Below are 24,491 nucleotides of genomic sequence, written 5' to 3'. Positions count from 1 at the left end.
CTGAGCTACAAAGAGATTGGCTGGAAGGCATATAAAATATCCAAGGATGAGACGTTTCTGGTTCTAATAGAACTTTTATATTTTTCTTTCCCCCAAGGCTCTGTACGAAGTGCCTCATACATGGCAAGGGAGAACCGCTAAGAGTGACTGAATAGATTCTATCATTGAGGCCGAGAAACAAAAACAACTCGTTTAGCCGTCTGATGTTACAGTCAGAGTTCTAATTACACTACTGGAGTAGATGGAACGTACAGTTATGGAATTAGGCTTAGAAGAACAAAACACACACGCACACCCCAAAATGCGAGTTACCTCTCTCTTAAGTTCCTCGTCCTCCACTTAGCCTTCCGGCATTGGTCGCTCTCATCCGGCAGTGGGATTGGCCCAGGAGTATGAGGTGAGCTGCCAGAAGAATCACACATGAGTAAGAACAGGCCCTCCCTCTCACTTTGTGGTGTAGCAGGGTGGAGAGGAACTCTTTGGGAAAGTGTTCTGTTGGTTTACAAATATTCCCAGGCCATTCACCTTAGGGCATTTTGCATGAAGAGATTTGAGCGATCACACCTTCTGATGCATTTCTTCCTGACTGACTACGCTGACAGTCCCCGGCTGATCTTTTTTTATTTTCTTTGGGAGTCCTGATGCCAGGCCTCACTCAGCCTGTTCAGACGGTGGGATGACTCCGTGTGAGTCATCTCCTACCATTCCATGTAACATGTTTCTGAAATAAGCTCCAGTACCCAGACAGACTAATTGTTGTTTTGAATTCCAACTCATTCAGAAATTCAGCTCTACGTACGCGGAGGGAAGATATGACAAATAGGAGGAGGTGTCCAAGGATAGCTGAAGTTGTATGGGTCTGTCCAGGGAAATAGTATTTTATGAGTTCTGACTTGAGACAACTTTGGAAAAAGACACATGCATTGTCACGCCACCCTCTTATGCCCATGCAGACATCTCTAACCTAGCATGGCCTTATTTCTTGCTCAACCTAGATGGGACCTCCCAATCCTTTTTTACATACGGCTCCAAGTAGTACAACAAAGAGGAGGTCCACGGAGGCCTGACATTAGGGAGCATTTCTACTTAAATTGCCGGGTTCCAAAATTATCTAGAGTTGCAAATATGCTCACCTGCCCCTCTAAGACAGAAGAGTTGCCTCCTGATTTTAAAGCAAAAACTTCAGATGCTGGCATCAGTCGCTGCAGGACCACTTCCCCATTCATTCACTCATCCAACAAATGTTTCCTGAGTGTGTGTTATCACTTGCTGAGTGCCGAGGACAGAGAAACGTCAGGTGTTCACCTTCTGATTAATGACAACCTGATTTTTTTTTTTTTTTTGTCTATTCTACTAGGTGTGGCCTAATTTCTCCCGGCCTCTGAGGCTAAGAACACTGATTCTTTTGCTCTGTTGATCCACTGTGATTAGGATTTAGGCAGTAGTGTGTGAGGTTGTGATTACTGTAAATTCTCTGGGGAGGTAGGAACTTAGAAACATTCCCTCTAGGACATTGAGTCTAGCTGTATTTTCCTTTCAGCCTCTGAGGCCAGCAGACATTATTTTCTCTCTCTCTTTGTAATGACTATGTCAGAGCAGGAGCCTGACTTGCATTCGGTAGCCTAGAATTGCTGTTTATTATTGTGTGAAAAACAAAGGTGGATGGTAGTGAGTAATTCACACTTTTATAAGGATACGCACAAAGAGGATGGTAGTGGAAATGGGGAGGAGGCATTTGACTTTTACAGACCTGAGAAGCTGCCATTCTAGGTGGCTTAGTTGCTTTTCTCTCTGAAATAAGTGATCTTGCAGGCACCTTGGGAACAAGATGTGGAGCTGCCCTTACTCGGTGACTAGTACGGAAAATGGAGGGGCTTCGTGAATGACAGATAACTCTTTATGTACCTCATTGCCACAGATAGCCTCAGACAAGAGTGGTTTTGCATCTTGTTTTCTCTTCCACGTTTTAAATCTCCATTTCTGACTCTGTCCTCCTCTCCCCTTGTGTTCACCCCAAGCTTTAGTGTAAGTGACTTAAAGGGCTCCTATGAACATATTAGCATAGGGACTGGCATTAGGTAGACGCCCCAAAAGTGCATGTGAAGCATGAGTCTGGATAGATTAATGTGTTTCCCTTCAAGATAATATATTGTCATGGAATGGCAGCCTTAAATTCCCCAAAGCATTTTTGATTATCAAGTGAATTTGGTAAAACCTGGATGAAACAGTCTTTTTACAGTCTTTTTATAAGAATTCTCAGAACCTTTGGTACGCATGTGTGTGTATGTGTGTGTTTTTGTTGGTGATGACGATGTTACATGTTGTTTCCCAAATTGATTTGACCATGGAACTGCTTTATCTTTTATGAGACCAGTGCTCCACAGAAACCCATTTTAGGACAGAAGACCTTGATCAAATACAGTAGACACTAAACCCTGTATTGTTAGCCTCGTAAAAGTAAAACAGGCAGATTTCCCAAATTCAAAGAACATTTGTCAGTGTATACCCATGCCCTCAGGGTTAAATTTTTTTTCTGTTCTATTTTCTTTAACTTTTGGTGCCTGCTACAAATGGTTGGCAAACAAGTGATGGAGATCTTCCCAGCCAGGTGTTTTTCTGACACCATATTCGGGGTTTCTAATAGTTGAAGATTTATGAAGACACAGCTTGTTGATAAACTGAACATGAGCACAACCAGAAGTCGTTAAACAGTATAAAGATAATTAAATATGATATACTTGGAACCACTCTGGATTCTCCACATAGGATAGGATCTGGCAGTGGCTCCACCCACTCTTCTCTAGAAACTGGAAAGCCCCTCAGCCAGCTCCCGGCGAGGCCACGACTCAAAGCTGCTTCTGTTCATACTGCCCAGATTTTGTTGATGTCATTCTGGACCATCCACACTCTTCTCATCACATTTAATTTAATGTTTAGATTTTGCATCCTTGATCTTTTTCTCATTCTTTCCAGAGATAACCTACTACGTGTAGACATGTGCTGGGTACTGGAGAGGTAATTTTTTTGTATGTGCTGAAACTTTTCAGGAAAACTCCAAGTTCATTTTGATTATTAAGTATTTATCATTGTTAAGTCAAGAACAGGTGCTTCTGCCATTCGGGTCTATAAAATATCAACCACCAAGGATGAATGATGCTGCCAATGCTTATTTTTTATTTTTTAATTCTCCATTTTTAGAGGCCCTAAGCTCTGCTCATTCTCTGCTCTGCGGAGGACTATGGCTTTTGGCCTCAGCCACATCTGACCTCTGACGGGAAGGATCCCATTCGACTTTTCCTGGTGAGGAGAGAAAACAACCCAATCCAGGCCAACCTGAAAACATCTATTTGACCCATCTCTGCCAATCAAACTGGACAAAAATAAGAATGCTATGACTCCTCTTGGGTAATGTCACTGAATATTCTCTCCCAACATTTGTAATAACTTAAGGAAATTTGCCATCTAATTATCATCCCAAATGGTATGTAGGTTATATATACACCAGACTATAATAATACGAATGATCAAGTAACAAATTAATTAACCAAAACTCTCCAGCCCATTGTGCTCAGTTTGAAGTTTCTCTGTCTTATGATCATGCTTATGATTTGCTATTAGATGTATATATTTTGCTAGTACAATTTTTTTAGTTCATATGAATATATGAAATATATCACTATTTCATAATGTTCCACCAAAAGCATAATGATCTACAGAAAATGCCATGGCTATTGGATCCTTTACTACTGAACACTTTCTAACTGTAGGCAAAACTCTTATTTTGAAAATAATAAACAGTAAAAGTGGCCTTTCCCCTGAAGCCTCAGACAGGTGTTATTGTTTATAAACGCCTTCCTTTGGCGCTCCTTCACCCACTTCAGATCACGTCCTCTAGGTGGAGAAGAATTGGGTTTACCCTCAGCATCAGACCTATTATTTGGTCCTGAATGTAGGTATCTTTTCTCCCTGAGACATGTATCTTGGGAGGGAGATTTCAGTATAATTGTGAAAAATAGCAAAGAGAAAGGATCAAAGTGAGCAGGTTAGTGAGAGAAGTGAACAATTTTCAACTTGATGATCAAAATAAATCTTACAGCCTATATCTCTGTTTTTCAAATTGCAGGTTACAATTCATTAGAGGTTTGCAAATTGAACTTAGTGGGTGGCGACCAGCATTTGAGAGAATGTCAAATAGAATAGAGTGAGATACAAGATAAAAATATTGGACATATCAGAGTGTCTTGCTTTGTAGATAGCAAGGATAAGTATTTTTACATAATTTTTTAAAATATATAAATTATACATTGTTCAGTTTTATGTGTATGTCTGTACCTATGTAGTTATAATGTAACGTTTGTTTCTTACTGTGTCATGGTAAAAAATTTTTGAAAGCCATGGTTGTATATGTGAAACATACGGATACTTTTAAGACAATTTATACTAATTCTTCTGGTATTTTATTTTGTGATTATCAGATCAAAATCTACCCTAAACAATACTGATATGGCAAGTTGCTTAGTGTGCCCATCCAACAATTTATTGCATACATGAGAACTTCTTTCCACCCACACTGTGAGATCATGCATTCTGTACACATAATCTCCATACCTAGGCAAATCCATTACCACACTTTCTGTCATGCTGCCATGTTCCTTTTCCCCTGCTCAGACTTGCTCTACAAGATGGTGTTGTAAATCAAATTGCCTACCTCCTGTTCATTAGTTAGAAACTTTAACTTAGGATTTGAAAGTATTCCTGTAAGTGCCTGTGGCTTGTCATTTCGGCTGAAGGCTCACTGGACTCGTGAAAGTCCATCTTATGCTCGACTCCATCCAGGAAGGGTCTGATGCCAGATCAGTGAGTTTTGCCTGCTCCGTGGACACAGACTGCCTTGTGAGCCTAGATGAATTAGAGTTAGTTAATCGCTACTAGAGCGTAAGGGAATTTATGTTTGCGGAGGGCTTAGTCTCTGCCTGGTCTTGTTCACTAGGTGCAATATGCAGGTGATCTCTCTTATCCCTATTGTGTTGACTTGTCTGTGTTTCCCACTGAATATCTTTTATGGAAAATGCATTTTTTATTTCTCTCCCCCTCCCCCACATCTGGTATAGTTTCTGGCAAATAAGAGGCACTTGATAATGTTGGTTGGTAGAATGAATGTTCATCTACATTTTGTGAAATGGATGCAAAAATAGGCTCAGTAAGGGTCAAATAATTCATCAACAGTAGAGATAAGATTAGAATCTAGCTCTTTCTAACTCTAAAATCCTTGATATTTTCATTTTGCTGTATTTTCACATCCAAGAAAACCATTCTAAGGAACTTTGTTACCAATAAGGGATCTGAATTACCTCCATCCTATATGAAAGTATAATGATTATAATCATGATGATGTTGATAAATATCAACAGTTATAATGATACTTTCTTGGAGATTTGGCTTTGAAAGGTAAAACTATCAAGAAAAAGACAAGAAACAAAGATATGGTAAAAGAAAAGAGAATTATCTTCCTGTGCTTCTAGTTTCCTTGTACAGTAGTTCATCCATCTATAAGAGGGAGTCTTAGTGCTTGTTCCAATATTGTTCCAATAATCCAGACAATTGTGTACGTTAATTTCACTTTAAGTTACTTGTCTCCATTTGCCTAGAGAGATACTACACTGTAGGACAGTTATTCTTAACTGGGGGAGATTTTCTCTTCCAGGGCACATTTGGCAATGGCTGGAGACATTTTTGGCTGCCCGGCTAGGGAGTCAGGGTGCTACTGGCATCTATTGGGTAGAGGCCAGGGATGCTGCTAAATATCCTACAATTCACAGGATAGTCCCCAACAACAAAGAATTATCCAGCCCCGAATGTCAATAGCACCATCAGTGAGGGACCCTGCTACAGACATTAGGAATGGCTTTCCAGCTGTGCCATCTGGGTTGAACTCTCGGCTCCACCACTTTATATCTGAGTGACCTTGGGCTCATAGCTGCTCAACTCTTTGTGCCTTAGTTTCCCCACTGATAAATTGAAGCTAGTCATGGTATCTTACACCATAGGATTAAACAAGTTTGTGAAAAGAAAGTGCTTAGAACAGTTCTTGGCAAGTAGAAGTTCTTGATAAATGTTACTGTTAAAGAAACTTGTGGATTAGATACTAAGGAAAGATGCTCTGGTGAAGATACACATTTCCTGGTATTTCCATCATTCCTGTCTTCTCCTATAGAAAGGTCAACAGTAAAGAGAAATTATTTGCTTTTTTTTTTGCATTTTAGCTGACTTGAACAACAGATATTGGTTTCCTTGCCTGGGGCAGGTTGATTTGGTGTGACTATCTCAGAGTACCCAGTGGGTTCACTAAGTGGCTGGTGAGCCTGCTAAGTCCTGTGTTATTTGCGTGAAGTTATCACCTTCAGTTGGATCCAGCTTCTTTCTCTATTGCAGGTGAAGATCCTAATGTGTGAAAATGAAGTCCCAGGCAACCATGATTTGCTGTTTAATGTTATTTCTGGCCACAGACTCTTCCCACTATAGATCCAAGATTCACATAAAAGTAAGTTTGATCCATTCCTATGTGGTCCCAAGAGAAACTCCTCAGTGCCTCCAGGTGGCTAGATTTCTCATAAATTTTCAAATGATTACAGCTTTACTCTTGCCGATAGTAACTTTCTAAAGGAGATAACAAAGAAAATTTGAGAGGTGGCAGGGACTTTCCTGGGGAGAACAGTGCAGTAGAATAATCACTTTGCAAGCCACAGAGAATGTAGACCGGCAGCTGTTGAGAGAAGAAAGTAGTACTAGCCTGGCACTTGAGTAATTTAGGTTCAGATCTTGATTTTACTTCTCACCAGTTGCACAAGTCATCTCACTTTTCTGAGTCTTACTTTCCTAATACATAACATGAAGTTTCTAAAAGATAATATTTACAGTCCTTTATAGGCATAAAAGATCTGCGATTTGGCTACTATGACCTAGTGATTATTCTTAGTATCTGCTCATTTCTTCCTTCTGAGGATATGTAGTATCAGGTGGAACACATTAGCTTCATTTTACCCTTACAGTTAATACAGTCAGAGAATAGCTCAGTGGTATAATTGTCATCCCTGTGTTCTCCTTGGATACTTAAACTTCCCAAAGATGTACCAAATCCAACTTTACTTTCAGAGCCCCAGTGGCCACCATCGAGATTCTATCCTTCATCGGAGGGCAGTGTATTCTCTGTGCTCTCATCCATGTTTTCTTCAACAAGTTCCTGCATCACCAGCACATGGATCTTCTGAAGTTTTCTTCCTAGTCCTGAACACATTTTCTCTTCATAGTCACATGGATCCTGTAAGTTGAGACGAGGGAGGAGAGTCCCACAGTAAAGAGGACCTTTGGGAATTTATGTTTTTCAGGTTGGAGATAAATTTCAAAATTCTGAAGGGAAACCTAAGACTGGAAGGACACAAGGTATGTGGCAACAGAACGGTCTTCACCCATTTGGGGACAGGGCAGAGTAAAGGAAGGGCATTGATGTTGCAAGCATGTCCCCAGACCACAGGTTTTCCAACTGAATAACAATCTCTAAGATGTCCTCCATGTTTACTAGCCTTGGTACATTTTCTTACAATTATCCCATCGTCAAGGGCACAGTCAATGAAGCCAGTTAGCAAATACTCACATGTGCTTTAGAATAGTAGGCAAGTGTCCATTTTCAAACTCAGAGTGGAAATCTGTTTGAACTAATGAGCTAACAGGAGGCAGAAAAGGAAAGAGGACAAGAATCCCCACTTATTCCTTTATTCAACGTGTTTTTGGAGTGCTTAACTGTATGCAACACTCTGGTGCTGAGAGGTCAATTAAAACAATGCAGGATGGGTATCATGGTGATGAGACTGGTTGCTCTCGAGAAGTAAGAAGTAAACTAAGAAGGTAATTATTAGTAGTAATAATCATGTGCTTCGCACCCAAATAGCAGAGATAACTGGCTTCTGCACAGTCTGGCCAGGTATACCTTTGGCGGCAAATATATTTCCATATAGACGTTGAATTTAGAAGGGAAAGTGGAGAGAAAGGTAGCTAACATTTATTGGGCATTTATGACAACATAGATCTAAGTGTTGTACAAGGTGCTGTCTCATTCAATATTTGTAACAACACTGTGGCATCACCTCCAAACTATATGGATGAAGAAATAGGGAACTACTCTGGTTCATTCACCTGTAAAAATTGATATACTTGGTAGATGTCAAGGAAAGATGCAAACCCCCTTGTTTTCTCTCCCAGTAAATGGCATCATCCACAGAGCTCTCCAAGCCATAAACATGGGTGTATTCCTTGACTCTCAGCCAATTGATCACCTCATTGTATTGATTTCAACACCCTAATCACTTTCAGCATCTTCACCTACTTCTCATTCCCCTGCCTCTATCATAAGGCATTCTTCCTGAGAATACTTCAACAGCCTCATTTTTGGACTTCCTGTCTCAAATCAATCCACTCTCACCCACGGGCTAAATTTGGCTTATCACTAGTTTTTGTAAATAAAGTTTTATTGAAACACAGCCATGCCCATTCACGTATATATTGTTTTTGGCTCCTTTCACACTGCAAAGTCAGAGTCCAGTAGTTGCAACGGAGACCTATGTGGCCTGTAAAGCTGAAAATATTTGCTCTCTGTCTAGTGTTGCCGTATTTAGCAAATAGCAATTAATAATGTAGAATGCCTGGTTAAATTTGAATTTCAGATAGACAATGAATAATATTGCATGAGTCATACATATACTAAAAAATTATTTGTTGTTTATGTGGGCATTTGCATTCAACTCTTATTATTTGCTGATTCTGAATTTGGGAGTTTGCCCACTCATTGAAACTTTCTGTAATCTCTAAATCAATACTCACAGTGCTTTTGTGGTCATTCACAGACATGCACAGAGCAGCAAAAAAATGAAATTGCCTGATGCACATGTTCCCAGCTGAGGCTGGACAAGGTGATGTTCTGCTTTCTTGTTCCGGCTTTCATACTTTAAACAAGTGTCCTTTACCAGTCTATGTAGCCACATTTTTTTTTTTTTTGCATTTCTGTTGGTGATTTTGCTTTTTAAGATGGCCCCAAACATAGTGCTGAAGTGCTGTCCAGTGTTCCTAAGCCAAAGAAGGCTGTGATGTTCTCTATGGAGAAAATATGTGTTAGATAAGCTTTATTCAGACATGACTTACAGTGCTATAGTCCGTGAGTCCAATGTTAATGAATCAACAATGTATGTTAAACAAGGCATATTTAAATACTAAAATAGAAACATACTTAAAACAAGGTCATATATTGATTAATTGCTGCAAATGTTGTGAGCAGAAGCTCACAGGAATCTAACCGTGTATTACCATAGGAGCAATGGTTCAGTGTTTGCTAAGTTGGGTTCATGGTGAGTTTATAGAACATAACTCCTGTGAATAATGAGAATTGACTGGATCTGAAAATAAATTAATATTTAACTGGGCTTCCTGGATTTTATCTGACAACTCCACTTATGTTGTCTTTTACAGAAAAGTTTACTGACTGCTGCTCTGTGCTATTGCCTATTTTCTTTCAAAAACAAATCCAATCATGTTTTCTGGTAATTCCCACATTAGCACAGCATTTAAGGCCCTTCCTGACTCAAGCTCTGCAATTCCCCTTTGCATAGGCTGTTCACTCTGCCTGGAGGACAGTTTCACGGTCCGCTTGGCAGCTCTTACTCATTGTTGTGGACCCAGTTCAATGTCACTTCCTCCAGGAAGCAAACCGAAAATTCCCAGAATGAATTAGATGCACATTTCAGAGTGTAGAAATGCTAATCAGCCTTCTCTTGCTCTCTTTTATTCTTTACAGAAAAATGTCAGGGACCTTGCATCTCTCCTTCCAACTGCAGCCAACCTTGTGCTAAGCACTTTCGTGGAGAAATAGGATTTACATGTAACAAAAAACAGTGGCAAAAATCAACTGAAACATGTACAAGTCTTTCTGTGGAAACACTCTTCAAGGTGATGCATTTGGAAATTATTGGCAACAGGAGCCATCCCCCCAGGAGGTAGCAGAGGCATTTTTAATGTGATCTGTTCAGCATGATAATAAGTCTCAGATTTAGATTTAGGAAAATCTACAGAGCAGGTTAAATTTGTTTCCTGTGCTTCCTTCCTTACCCAAACTCTCAGGTACTTTTCCCCCTCTCCCCACTCTCTCTATTTCTCTGTCTAAAAATCTTTTCTCAAGGTTAAAAAAAAAAAGATCTAACACTCATTTACATTATGGTGTAAATGACTGCTTTAGCAGTTAAGTTTTATTTTTAAAGGTGGATTTATATGCATCTTGTGCTAATCAATTAATTAACTAAATGAGTCTAGAATCAAATTTATTTTGATATCTCTTTCTAATACTTTCAATTGCTTGACCAAAAGAAAGGAGAGATATATGATTGATCTAGCGGGAATAGAAATTGAATGAATACAACACATTCCAGTTAAAATTGAAATCTCCTCTTTCATATCCTTCCACTAAGCAATCATTTCCTTCTATCTCCTCTCCAATCTCATTAAAGCACATAGATCTCTGCATTTCCTAAAATTTTAACAGTGATTTTACAAAGGGATTGCAGGTGCAACTGCTGTCATTTATGACAACCCCAAATTAGTGACTGAGGCAAAGATCTCAATTCATGGAAGCTTATTAAGCCAAAGTTTGGGAATGCACCCAGGCAAAACACAAGCCGTAGGTGCATCTGTGACTGTTTGTTTTGAAGAGGGATCTGGGAACTCAGGATTTAAGGAGAGAGGGCATACAGAAAGAAAAAGGAGGGGAGGGGTGGGCAGTGAAGCAAATGGTTACATTCTTATGAGACTTTAGTTAGTGCCCAGGAGACCTACATTTTACATAAGATAAAGTGAATGTTTGAAGAGAAACAGAGAGTAAAAGAAGAATCAATTACGTAGATGTCCCTGGGTAGCTGGAAGAATGATTAATCTTATCTTGTCTCTGTTCTGCACCTGGGAAGATAAACTTGCAACCAACATTAATGGTGTGGAATCTTTGTTCTGAGAGCTAGACTTAGCCTACAGAACCAAAGTTACGATTTGCAAGTCCTTGTTTAATGGAGGCCAGCAAAGAATTTCCTTATGATTTGTGGGAGTAATTCTAGTAAATGCGAATGCATAATGTTATTATAGGAACAGCTATTCATTTGGAAGGGGATGTTGCAATGACTCGGCCTCCAGGCTTGATCTTCCCTTTGCATAGGAGTTGAGACTTTTTATTTTCGTTTACACTTAGCATAGGTAATCAGGAAGAAGTCCTTGCAACTATGGTGGCATTCAAAAGTGAATTAAAAGAAATAAATTATTGCTTTGCCTTATTCAAAGTCACATTCTGAGGGAGTGTAGGTAAAAGTATCAGGAAGTGAGCAAATAATCTCTCCTAATTAGTAAACTCAACTTTTTGAAATTGCAATTCCTTAGCATTCTCTGTTTGCTCTGCCAACCTCCAAAACCCACTCTCCCCTGAAATTCCATGTAGCTCTTCTTTCCCTACATTTCTGTAGAAAATTGTCGCTATAATACTTGAGTTGAAATCACTGTCCTAAAGGCAAATTCCACTAGAAAAGGTCAATATCCTGATCTTTGTGGGAATTTTGGTGGAATCCCTGCCCATTTGTGACCACAACTTATCCTCCCCATCGAAACCACTTTTTAGGACCACTTGCTTCTCCATTTGTCTTTCCCATGTGGATTGTTTGTGCCTTTACTTCCTTTAGTCTGATGCATGGTAGGTACCTAATAATTTTGAATGAAACTTTTTTTTTTTAACAGGACTCAAATGGCGCATCTCGCCTTTCTGTAGCATCAGCATGGATACCTCTGCACGTTCTTGACTTTCGATCTCCAGACCCCATTAAGAGCGTAGCTCAAGGAATCCGCAAACACTGCCCCATTGATTATGCCTGCATAATTGATGTTGTGAAATCGTCAGAAACCACATCCGGAAATATTGCATTTATAGTGCAGTTATTAAAAAATATTTCTACGGACTTGTCTGATAATGTTACCCAAGAAAAAATGAAGGTATTCTTTGTTAATTTCATTAAAAACTGGTAATGTTTTATCTCAAAATCTTGCATTCAGAATAACTATAATACAGCTACAGTAACCACAAAAACAACAGCAGGCATTTCACTTTAACTTTGGATATTAATTCATTCTAGTTTATAGACATTTTCAAGATGTTAAAACATTTTTAATATATATAATTTTACATACTTAATATTTTCAAAAAAACATCACATGGTGATGGCTATGAGCAAGACTGAGTCTACAATAGTGTTACCAAAATTACAGTCTATGGAACACTACTGTTGTGAAAAATGTTAATGGAGGTTCTGTTTTTTAAAGGAAGATCTGTGTAGGACAACAGTTATAGTAAGTTGCAAAGTTAAACCAGTTTCCTTATGGCAGAACTTTTCAGAGCCTTTAATATCCTAATGGACTTTGGAACTCTTTATAAGAGGAGGGGGGATATTGGGATATGGCATGCAGTCTTCCTCAAACTTAGATTACCATAGAATCTACCCTCCCTCCCCTCCATCAAACAATCATTAATGTCGCATGGGAAACTTGGGCTGGACACACGGCAGTTTGGAGATGCTGCTCTGGGTGCAATAATAAAGCAGTAAACCTTAGATGTGGTGCTTTTTTTTGTTTTTTTGCATTCTTCTACTTTTCTTCCCTCTGTGCAGCCTTAGTAATGTGGGATTCTATTACTAATACATAGGGAGTTTGAAGAGAAATATGTCAAATAGGATCAGATAATTTGTTCTTCAGAAATTTCAGATTTTAGCAATTGACTTTGTACAATGATGTGTAAATGCTTAGGGTAATATCCACTTTTCTCCGTTGCAGAGCTATAGCGAAGTGGCCAACCACATCCTCCACCCGGCGGCCATCTCCAATTGGGCTTTCATCCCTGACAAAAACGCCAGCTCAGATTTGTTGCAGTCGGTGAATTTGTTTGCCAGGCAACTCCACATTCACAATGAATCTGAGAACATCGTGGATGAACTCTTCATTCAGACAAAAGGGTTTCACCTCAACCACGATACCTCGGAGAAAAGTTTCAGTTTCTCCATGAGCATGAAGAATGCAACAGAAGGTATCTTAGGAATGGTAGAAATTCCCAGGCAAGAGCTGTGGGAACTGCAGCCGAACGCCTCTCAAGCCATTGGCATAGCTTTCCCCACCTTGGGGGCCATTCTGAAAGAGGCCCACTTGCAAAATGTGAGTCTTCCCAGACCCATAAATGGTCTGGTCCTATCAGTGGCTTTACCCGAAAGACTGAAAGAAATCGTACTCACCTTTGAAAAGATCAATAAATCCCGCAACGCCAGGGCCCAGTGTGTTGGCTGGCACTCCAGGAAAAGGAGGTGGGACGAGAAAGCATGTGCCACAACGCTGGATGTTAAGAACAAAGTGAAATGCCGCTGTAACTACACCAACGTGGTGATGTCTTTTTCTATTCTAATGTCCCCCAAATCTGTGACGGACAAAATCCTGGACTACGTCACCTGCATTGGGCTCAGCGTCTCGATCCTTAGCTTGGTTCTGTGCCTGCTTATTGAGGCCACCGTGTGGTCCCGGGTGGTTGTGACAGAGATATCATACATGCGTCATGTGTGCATCGTGAACATAGTGGTGTCACTCCTGACTGCTAACGTGTGGTTCATCATAGGCTCTAACTTTAACGTAAAGGCTCAGGATTACAACTGGTGTGTTGCAGTGACGTTTTTCAGCCACTTTTTTTACCTCTCTCTGTTTTTCTGGATGCTCTTCAAAGCACTGCTCATCATTTATGGAATACTGGTCATTTTCCATAGGATGATGAAATCCCGAATGATGGTCATCGGCTTTGCCATTGGCTACGGGTGCCCGTTGGTCATTGCTGTCACCACAGTTGCTATCACAGAGCCAGAGAAAGGCTACGTGAGACCTGATGCCTGTTGGCTTAACTGGGACAATACCAAAGCCCTCTTAGCTTTTACCATCCCAGCCTTGGTCATTGTGGCTGTGAATCTCATTGTGGTTTTAGTTGTTGCTGTCAACACTCAGAGGCCCTCTATTGGCAGCTCCAAATCTCAGGATGTGGCCATCATTATGAGGATCAGCAAAAATGTGGCCATTCTCACCCCACTGCTGGGACTGACCTGGGGTTTTGGAATAGCCACTCTCATCGAAGGCACTTCTTTGACGTTCCATATAATCTTTGCCGTGCTCAACGCTTTCCAGGTAAGTCCCAAAAGGGAGACTTTACTGTGTTATGCTGGCTAGACAGTAGAAAATGGCTATGATGTAAAACTATAGAACACAAAATGTTCTTTCCATTTCCTTCCATATCTTAGAGATATTTGGCTGTGGCATCTCTTACCGTATTGATTATCAGGTGAGATTTAGCTGATCGGGCTGGTTGGGTGGGAATCTCTCTCCTTCTTTCTTCACTGATCTACCTGTATTCCTACTAAAGTTTCAATGTCGGAAGAAGTTAACCTTCACTTAAAGAGTACTACTCTTTGGTCAGGGATGTGTGAGGCTACACTGACATGGCTCAAAACAAACATAATTTTTGTCCTCTCTCCCGTGTTTTTGGAACTCAGTGAAATAACAACAATTTCTGTAGTCTGAAGAGGTGGCCATTGCCATTCACTTTAGGTGTTAACCAGGCAGGAGTTCTCACACCTCTTCCCTGCTATTCCCTGTGAAATAAATGTAAGTTGTTATTCATAGAAATATATTTTGCCATATATAACCCGATCTCGGGATTGCCACTTTTCTCTGGGCCTTAACCTGCTCATCTGTAAAATACAGACATGGATCTAGAATGATCTCTGTTGTCTTTTCCCACTGTAACAGACTTGCCTTGGCAAGATTGTCCCTCTAGAAGTTGTTTTCCTCCCTCGTGGCTACTAAGCTTGCACTTTTTGGAAACTATCATTAGCTTGACTACTTTTCATACCTATGAGTAATAGAAAATTTAGTGAGTCTATATTCTTAATTATGCTTTTAATCAGGAGTTGGCAGCTATGGCTTGCTGCCTGTTTTGGTAAATAGGATTTTATTGGAACACAGCCGTGTTGATTTGTTCACATGTTTCCTTTGACTGTTTTGAGCTACAATGGCAAATTTGAGTAGTTGCAACAGAGACTGTATGACCCACGAAGCCAAAAATATTTGCTATTTGGTCCTTTGTAGAAAAAATTTTCCAACTATTGCTTTAAATAATATACATATAACCACTTAATAAAGCAGCAAAGTATTCCTTTTAACATGCCACTATTAGTCTGTTAAAAAGCATGATGTAAAATATAAAATAGACTTTAAAGAAATGCTACCTCAGATTGATTAAACATATCTTACTCATAATTCTTTAATAACTTAGAGCACATTTATCATTCTTCCTGTTTCTTTAAAGAGAAACCTTTGACTAAAGGGTTTTTTTTTTTTTTTTTTACCAAAGCCCTGGGACTTTGATAAATTTCCCCACTCTTGAAGTTACTCTGGTGACTAATGAGCTCATTCTCTTTCTTGTAATACTTTGCAACTTAAACCCCAGAAAGTTTTGCTGTGTTTCTTTTTCAGATTATTCGTGTTTCTTTTTTCTTTATAGAAAGAAAAGTACCCAAACACATTTAGTTATATACAATCTTCCTCTTTCAGCATGTTTTTCCTGTGATTTACTTTTAAAACTTTTAGTCATCTGATTAATGTTTCTTCAGCATAAAACTATCCTTAGATAGTCAAGAGACGCTGGCCTCACAAGTCTCTGTAGCTTTCTCTTTCTTTTATGAAAAACTTCTTCCACTAGCTTAGAGGTCCTGGCTGTCTATTTACTGACTCCTAATTCCCACTCAAAGTAGACTAGCATAAAAGTTTCATTCTCTTAAGACACCTTCCACAATTGTGATTTTGAATTAAAAGATTCCATGTCACATGTGTAACTGTCACTATGAGGTAGAACAGCTACCTCAATATTTGGGAAGAAAGTAAAAGGATTTATTAAGGTTGAAAACTTTATCCTACAACTTTAGCCATTCAGTAAATGTCAATAACCCTCATGCACACTCCCCTGAGGGTGATCCTTTTCCAAGGGTGGAGGTGGACTGAAAGGAAATATCATCGATGCATTTTTATCGTTGCCAGTAGAAGTTCCTAATGTCCAATCACTGCCCTAGAAGGTATCTCAAAGAGTTGCATTAAAATCATAGCTGGGATATTATCTGAAAAACTGTCCCTCATGATTCTGTTGACTTTTGCTACAGGGATTTTTCATCTTGCTGTTTGGAACCATTTCAGATCACAAGGTAATTTGAATTTGTTTCCCTTATGGTAGATGGTTTCCCCATAGCTGAGGGAAGCAGGATGATGAAGCAGTTTTGATCAGAGAGCAAAGTCCAGGGGAATTGAGTTTGTGAGGATGGTTCAGGGACTCAGCTGTGAAGAGGAAATAAGAGAACTATACTCTCTCATTTCTTGCTCTTTGTCAAGTCAACAGGTGGCTGTGTGCAAGCATTGCTGGTGACAGGAATAGAAGCCATGACTGCAATTTTAATCTTAATCCTAAATCTAGTTATAACCACACCTCAGCTTTTACTCAAGTCGTATACTTTGCCAGGCACTATGCTAAGCCATTTGATGTTGCTTCTACCAGGGTTATTGGTCTCAAAAATTCAGGACACAAATCTGAGCCTTGGTGACTTTATTTCTTCTGACATCTGTGAGGGGTTTCTCACTGTCCTTGTTTCTTTAGATAAGAGATGCTTTGAGGATGAGGATGTCTTCGCTAAAGGGGAAATCGAGGGCAGCAGAGGTAAGCCTCCCCCGTTCGTCTCGACACTGGAGGGTCAATGTCAGCGGTTACACAGAGACAAATATCGTATGTAGCTTAGTACTCGGGATTCGTTAGCAAAGAGGATCAACAGGCCATACGTCATTCATTCATCTTTCCACTCAATAAATTTGGAATATCCTGCTAAACTGCAGGTCAGCAGAATATACCCTTCAAGAGAATTTTCCACATTGAATGTGTTTCAGTTAGATATTTGAACCCACTGAGAAGGGACCACATGAACCCAGGATAATAATTCATAAAAGAACTGGGAAATGAGAGATGAGTTAGAAATGAGATTCTAGTCTAACCCACTCATTTTACAGGTAAGGAAATCAAAGTCCAGATACTTATGGTGTGTGCACAAGGTTACCCAGCTAATCAGGAGCAGAATCACAAGTAGGACCAACTGGTATCAAAGTATCTTTCCATTTTCCTTGTTCAGGACTCTCCCAAGTCAACCACACTCCCTCAGATTAGAGTATCTAGGTACTTATAGGTTGTTGCTCCATGAATTAATATAGATGTGTTTGCAGACAGGATTTGTCTTAGGAGTTTTTCAGAGCTTTGCCCTGAAGGAATATGTGAACGTGTTGGTTTGCATTACAAATGCTGTTACACTCGGAAGGGCATCTCTGAAAGACAGTAGCAGCTATATCCCACAAGGCACCGCATTTCTCAGACCTAAAGGTTTGGATTTGCTTTGTAAAGCAAAGCAAATCTGTTAAAAACTACAGGATGAGAGCTGACAATGGAGTGCCCCCCGCAACAGACAGCTGCCCGAATGGCTAAAAGCAAGCTCCTGTTTAAACACTCCAGACTACCAATCTCCATTTACAATAACCTAATAAATATGGAACCAATATATCTCTGTTTAACCCCTCTGTTAAGTGATAAGTTTACCTTAGAACTTAATCTTTGAAAGATTTTATAACCATTTGTTCACGTAGATAGAATTAGTTAAAGGATCTGTAAAAACCTTTTGAAAATCTGTTAACCTGAGAGGAACTACCTGTTGTTATGTAAATCTGTTACCCCTGGCAACTAATTGCTATTCCCTATAAGTTACCATGTAAGACCTCATTTGGGGCTTTTTGAGACCCATGAAGAAGGTCTAGGCCCCCTAGAGAGATCCTGATTTGCCTATAATCTTCATAAACTTATAAAACTATCTTTGTCTCTGTGTATTCTTTTATTTTCCATTTTTCTGTATTATTTTCTTATCCCTTGCAACTCTACCAAAGGGACCCGGTTTTCTGCGGGGAACATTGGCCACATTCCCAGCAATAGGTCTTGAAGACTTTGGATCTGGCTGTCTTCTAAGGCACCAACTAAAATTGCCAACATTGCTATATGAATTAGAAACTGTTTGTTCAACCAACAGATTCTCATTAAGAGGTACTTCCTTAAAAAGAAACAAAAAACTTTCTGGATACATTGAGGACTACCATTTATGGTTAGCCAGTATTGAGTGTGACTTTTAGTACCATAGTTTATCAAATCCAAGATAGGCATTTTCTTCACCTTTAAACATTTCTGAAATTGGAATGTATCTTACAATCAATAGCATGTCATGGTTTAATTGGCAAATTTTATTTTTTATTTTTTAGCAGAACATAAAAATAATGAGGTAGCTTACACTTTTAGATTCAGTGAAATACGATAATTAAATTCTGTGTAGCTGTGTCAACTTCTCTTCACGTCCTCATTTTTACATGTTTATCTCTAGGCAGACATATCATAAATATAAATATATGCACTTTTTGGCAGTATTATTACTCTTTATCACCATTGTTATTTTTTCTCCATTTAGAATGCATCATTAAGCCCAACCAATGGATCTAAATTAATGAATCGTTGAGGATGAAATGTGAGTATTAAAAACTCAAGGAGAAACTTCACTTGCAAGTTGTATCAAGCTGCTCAATATTCCTTGTGAGCACACTATTGCCTGCTCCGTGACGCTGGAAGGAGGTGGGAGGGGAAGAAGGGGACATATCTTTCAGAGAATGGAAACTTCTTTATTGCTCAGCATATAAATGAAAATATGCACATTTTCTTGAAAACCAATGTCATCTCAGTTTACATGACCAAACCTTAAGCATGCTTTTATTTTTTGTCCTCAGTGAGAGGATACTGTCATCACACCTGCACTGATACAGGATACACCCTTGCTGTCTACACTGCTCACATACCTTAATTCCAGCCTGTTAGTGAGTGGTGACACTTATAGTGGCCCCATTATTGAGAAGGAAGACTTGATTGATTGAAATCACAAAGCAACAGGCCTGTCTTTTTCTAATGAAGTGGAGCCCAGAATCATTCCTAAGGGGGTGTGGGCGAAGTTGTGGCAAATTAGCTGCCTACTCACAGCCAACCTTTGAGACTTATTCCTACACAGGTGAAACCAGAGGGAAGCAAACATTAGGCAGCCACAAAGGGGAGAATAAGTCACAGAATGGCAGCCAGGAGCTCGAGAGGTAATAGGGGAAGGTGGGCAGGGATGATCAGCTTTGGCAATGGAAAGCTTTATGGCCTTTCCACATGGACGGAGATGAGTCTCAGGATTTTTAATCACCAGTTGGCAGCAGCCACGTCCTTTTTTACATTCCTTCCATTTCTGGGCCATAGTCCATATATTGAGCAATGGGGCAAAGCAAGGGTTTGAATCTCATGGAACCAAAGACATTCTGAATTGGAAGAACCCTCAAGGGACCTCCGTGTTACAGATCCTACACACTGTGGGACAGGGGTACATGCCCCAGGGAGCAGGAGAGAGTAAAAGGGCTCTGTCACATACCTTGATTGGCATGTGTGAGGTGCTGGGGAAACAGAGGAGAATGAAGGCATATTATCCTTAATCGATTGTCCTCACATTTGGATTTTTGTAGGACAACTTTAAAAACGGTCAACTTCCCAACCTCTGCCTATATCCTAGCCTGTAAGTTTCATCCATGGTGGAACATTCCTGTAACATTTCTTTCATTTGTTAGTAATTGAGAATCACTAATTCAGATGACCTATTAAAAACACAGCTGGCCATTCTATTAAGGTCCTAATTTGACACCCAGCTGTTTCAGCTTTATCAGACTGTCTCACATGGAGATGGCCTTGCCTGGGGATATTGTATCCAGCCATTCAAGAGAAGAGAAGTGTGGTGGGGGCTTTGTCTGCAGCTAGTGGGGTGTACTTGGCTGGCTGTGGTGACAGCAGGAGAAAACCAGTAGAAGTCAAGATCAGGGGCTACACTACTCACTAGAGTTGGCGAGGTACAAAGCCTCTCTCAGTATTAGAAGGAAGTCTAGGAAAGAAGCAGGAACACACTGACAATACTCCCAATGAAGTCCTCACCACATAATTCTAGAACTTGCAACTTATTCTATTTTTGAGGCCTGAAGTAGGTGAGGAACTGGGGACTGCATTCTTTCAGCAGATTCTCCACAGGTGGCCCTGTGTCTACTGAATTTTCTTAGTAATCAGGGCCTGTGCTTTTCACATCTGTACAAACGTGGTTACCAGAGGGTTCTGTAACCACAGCTGGCACCATGGCAGACCATGTTGGGGACCCAACAAGCGCTAGAGCGCAGGGTAGAAAATTCCCAATAGATCATCCTCAGAAGTCCAGAATGGAGAGCAGGCAACACCAGGTGGTCTTTCAGTAGAGAGCGGGCTCCCCGCACAGGGTTTAGGGAATAATTACAGCTCAGGTGCACCCGGGGCGTTTGGCACAAGGAGGGTGGCAGTCGGGGGCAGGGCTAAACCACGGGGAAAAGGTAGTAGTTCAGACTTTTAACCAGAATACAACATCGGAGGCTGACTGGTCTCAGGAGCTAGGCAGAATTCCGGTGGTGAGAAGGGGGACGGGAGATCAGAACTGGACACCAGTGAGAACTGGGGCTCCCAGTGTGGGTGGAAGCTCCTCATATCCCAACGACCTCAGTTAGGATGGTTCCTAGAAACAGGATTCAGACAGGTCTGTCAGGTGGGCCCAGGGTCAGGGAAGGAGGACTGCAGAGGTATGAAAACCGGGAATTTTGCTTCAGGTATAGATTCTCACTGGGGGATCCCATCCTGGAAGGCTGGGGAGAGGGGCACGGCATTCCTTGTGAGGCCACAGCTGCACAGCGCCCTCTGCTGTTCGCACGAAGGGCGAGCCTTTGGCACCACTCACACAGGGGCACCAGGAAGGCTCTTGGTTCCTGCAAAATATCTTCCACATATTTGTTTATGCTTGAATTTCACTTAAAAGGATACAGAATTCTTCATTCCGCAATGAAAAACGAGACTGATTGAGCACATACTTCCCAGGATGGTTTCAGGATTAAATGAGCTAACACATTAAATGCCCCTAGAAGAGTGCCTGGTTCAAATTCAGATGCCAATAAATGCGAGCTGTTCTTCTTACTATTACCCGTGTTTCAACCATTTTGCCCAGACTGCCCGTTCCTCATGGACGTCCTGGGACTGAGAGGGGAGCTCCAAACGAAGCAGGACGTGGAAGGCAGGCTGGAACCGGGAGGGACGGCCATGCTTCTTTGGAGGACTTTCTCTTCCTGCCAGGAGTGACTCTAAGCTTAGTGTGAAAACGTTTGCTGAGGAAAAATTGAGGATGACTTTTGGCATCTGGGCTTTAAGAAGGCTGATCTACCGACCCTTTGATTTACCCACGACCTGAAAGAGGATGGTGTCTCCAACCTTGGCAAGGTTAAGGAATCAATCTGCTAGCCACTTTAGGGCCTCCTTGGCCAGCGGGGCCGTGGGACCTGCTGGACGTGGTCTGCTTTTACTCCCGAGGCTGGCTCTGGGGCTCCGAGGTTCGCTCATCCATCACTCTGCCAAGATCCTGGGCGCTTTTGGGGACGGGGTTAGATCCAATTTCAGGGGTAGGGCTAGCGGTGGGCCGGGGAGGATGGGGTGGTGGGAGGAACACTGAATCTGCTTAGGAGACAGTAAAGTCATCATAGGTTTCCTACAGAAAGGGAACAGAAGAAAAGTAAGAGACCTGTTCAATGTGCTGTTTATTTTAGTCTATTTTAGACCTTGAGTAAAATAATTTAGTTTCTAGGATTTTAGTTTCCTCATTTTTGAAACAGAAAAAATATCCTTGTAAGTATTAATATCTGTGTGTTTGTGTGTACCTGCATGTGTGTGTGTATTTGTGTGTGTGTATGTCTTTTTAAACCACTCGCTATATATAAAGACGTTTCTGGTTGTTATATTGGAAATAAAAACGGACATATTTACCTTTCACAGCTTTCTCATGTGTGAGTTCATTCAAGATGGACTTCTTCATTGATACCACAACATTCTTGGGTCTCAGCCCTGTTATCAAATCCACTTCAACTCATTGCCCAGACCTGTAGGAGGCCCAGGAATGCAATCCTGCCAGGTGCTCACAAGGTGGGAACCTGGAAATACTTGGCAAAGAGCTCTCCTGTCTGTCAGAGACTCTCAGGGAAATTTCTACCACCAGTTTGGTTTTAAATAGCAGGGCATTCAGAAGGGCGGAAGAAAGCCATGTGGGTGGAGGTAGAGCAGTTTGTTCAAATTGCAGAAGTCATTAAAGCCATTTGGTAACTTCTTTTCACAAAACAAACAAAAAAACTGAGTGAGTACCTCTTTGCAGGGCTTTGGTCAAAACCTTTAGTATTGGTTTAGAACCAAGATGAGATTGGTTTCAAAACAAACAGTAATTATTTAAAGGATGAACACTCTCAGTCAATTGCAAATTAGTCTCCTCTCATAAAATTAAAATAAAATGTTCATTGGAGGGACATGAATTTAACTTTTAGATTTATAAAATTTCCTAAGCATTAATTTTTGATCCACATTTCCTTCCTGACTCTTGCCATTATGAAAACAATTATTATATTTCTTTTTTCCCCCTAGGTTTTGCAGGTTTTTAAAAATAATTTTTATGTCAAACTATTAGGGGGTACAAGTGTTCTTGTCACATGGATGAATTGTATAATGCTGAAGTCGGGGCTTTTAAGCATGGCTGTCAGCAGAATAGTGTACACTGTACCTGGGAGGTAAGTTTTTATCCCTCACCCCCTCCTAGCCTTCCCCCTTGTTAGTTTCCAATGTCCTTTACACCACTTTATGACCATGTGTACTCATCACTTAGCTCCCACTTATTAGTGAAAACATGTGGTGTTTATTTTTCCATTCCTGAAATACTTCACTTAGGATAATGGTCTCCAGTTCCAACCAAGTTGCTGCAAATAATATTATTTCATTCCTTTTTATGCCTGAGTAGTACTCCATGGTGTGAAGTACACATATATACACACACATACACACACAGAGGAACTCCTTCTTGTACAATATTTGCTTGAAATATCATCTATTTCCTATTGTAGTATGTCAAAATACACTTACTGATTTAAAATTTATCAAGCATCTACACTAGGCTTGTAATTGTGAACAAAACCCAGTCCCTGTCTTTTCTTTAAGACACTTACAGTCTACTGAAGGAGAGAGACAATGAAACAGTAAATACTCACAGTAGATAGCTACAAAATATATAGACTAAATTAGATCAGTTTGTCCTCACAGGAACCCTGTGTGGGAGACATTTTTATCTCCATTTTTTTTTTTTTTGAGACAGAGTCTCACTGTGTTGCCCGGGCTAGAGTGCCGTGGCGTCAGCCTAGCTCACAGCAACCTCAAACTCCTGGGCTCAAGTGATTCTCCTGCCTCTGCCTCCCTAGTAGCTGGGACTACAGGCATACGCCACCATGCCCGGCTAATTTTTTCTATGTATTTTTAGTTGTCCGATTAATTTCTTTCCATTTTTATTAGAGACGGGGTCTCGCTCTTGCTCATGCTGGAAATCTCCATTTTAGCAGAAATAGAAAGTGAGGCTCATATAAGTGAAGTAGGTTGGTCTGGGTCACAGACAGGAGACAGAGTTAGGTTTAAAGCCCAAGTCAGCCAAACGTTGCTGTACTATTAATATTAAGCCTCACCTTGTACTACGAGGGGTCTAAGTACAGTTTGTCAATGTACACAAAAACAATCTGCTGAACTTTGATTGGCATGACATTGAATTTATAGAGAATTAGTATCTTTGTGAGATTTTGTCTTCTGATTCATTAACATAGTTTATCCTTCCATCTTAATTAGATTCTCTACATATTTTGTAGTTTTCTGCATGTCTTGCATCTTTTTCATTTTTAGGTATTGGGTACTTTTTAATATTTTTGGTATTTAAAAATATTAATTTCTAATTGCTTTTCTGTTATGTAGGATAAAATGATCTTTGTATATTAATCCTACATCCAGCAACTTTGCTAAACTTACTTATATGTTCTAATAGCTTATCTCTAGATTTTTCCTATGCAGGCATACAATCTGTTGTTATGCAAATAAAGACAGTCCTCCTGTTTTATAACACTTACATCTTTTGTTTCTTCTTTCTTGCCCATTTTGACAGCATTTTATTATCTGAATAAATGACAGGTAATTAGGATGTCATAGGATACACTTTTCTCTGACTGATTTCACAAATTATGTTGTCTTTATATATTAAAAATGAGACTTGTTCAGCAGTGACACTTATCTAATCTATACTCTGATGTCAGCCAGAGTTAGTGGGTGGCACCCAGAGTTATTCCAA

General features: G+C 40.3%; 1 protein-coding gene across 1 annotated transcript; it reads left to right on the top strand.

Moving 5' to 3' along the window:
• Positions 1–6,432: 6,432 nt before the first annotated feature.
• Positions 6,433–21,346, top strand: ADGRF4 (adhesion G protein-coupled receptor F4). The gene is made up of 9 exons (XM_012664671.1): positions 6,433–6,541; positions 7,386–7,440; positions 9,842–9,993; positions 11,812–12,063; positions 12,898–14,277; positions 16,305–16,346; positions 16,793–16,852; positions 18,684–18,740; positions 21,306–21,346. The coding sequence occupies exons 1-8, from the start codon at positions 6,455–6,457 to the stop codon at positions 18,729–18,731; spliced, it is 2,076 nt and encodes a 691-aa protein (XP_012520125.1). The 5' UTR covers positions 6,433–6,454; the 3' UTR covers positions 18,732–18,740; positions 21,306–21,346.
• The last annotated feature ends 3,145 nt before the right edge of the window (positions 21,347–24,491 follow it).

This window comes from Propithecus coquereli, unplaced genomic scaffold (genome assembly GCF_000956105.1).
Source record: "Propithecus coquereli isolate 6110/MARCELLA unplaced genomic scaffold, Pcoq_1.0 Scaffold90, whole genome shotgun sequence".
NCBI classification, from domain to species: domain Eukaryota; kingdom Metazoa; phylum Chordata; class Mammalia; order Primates; family Indriidae; genus Propithecus; species Propithecus coquereli.
The sequence above is the reverse complement of the archived record's forward strand: the minus strand, read 5'-3'. Positions and strand labels throughout refer to the sequence as shown.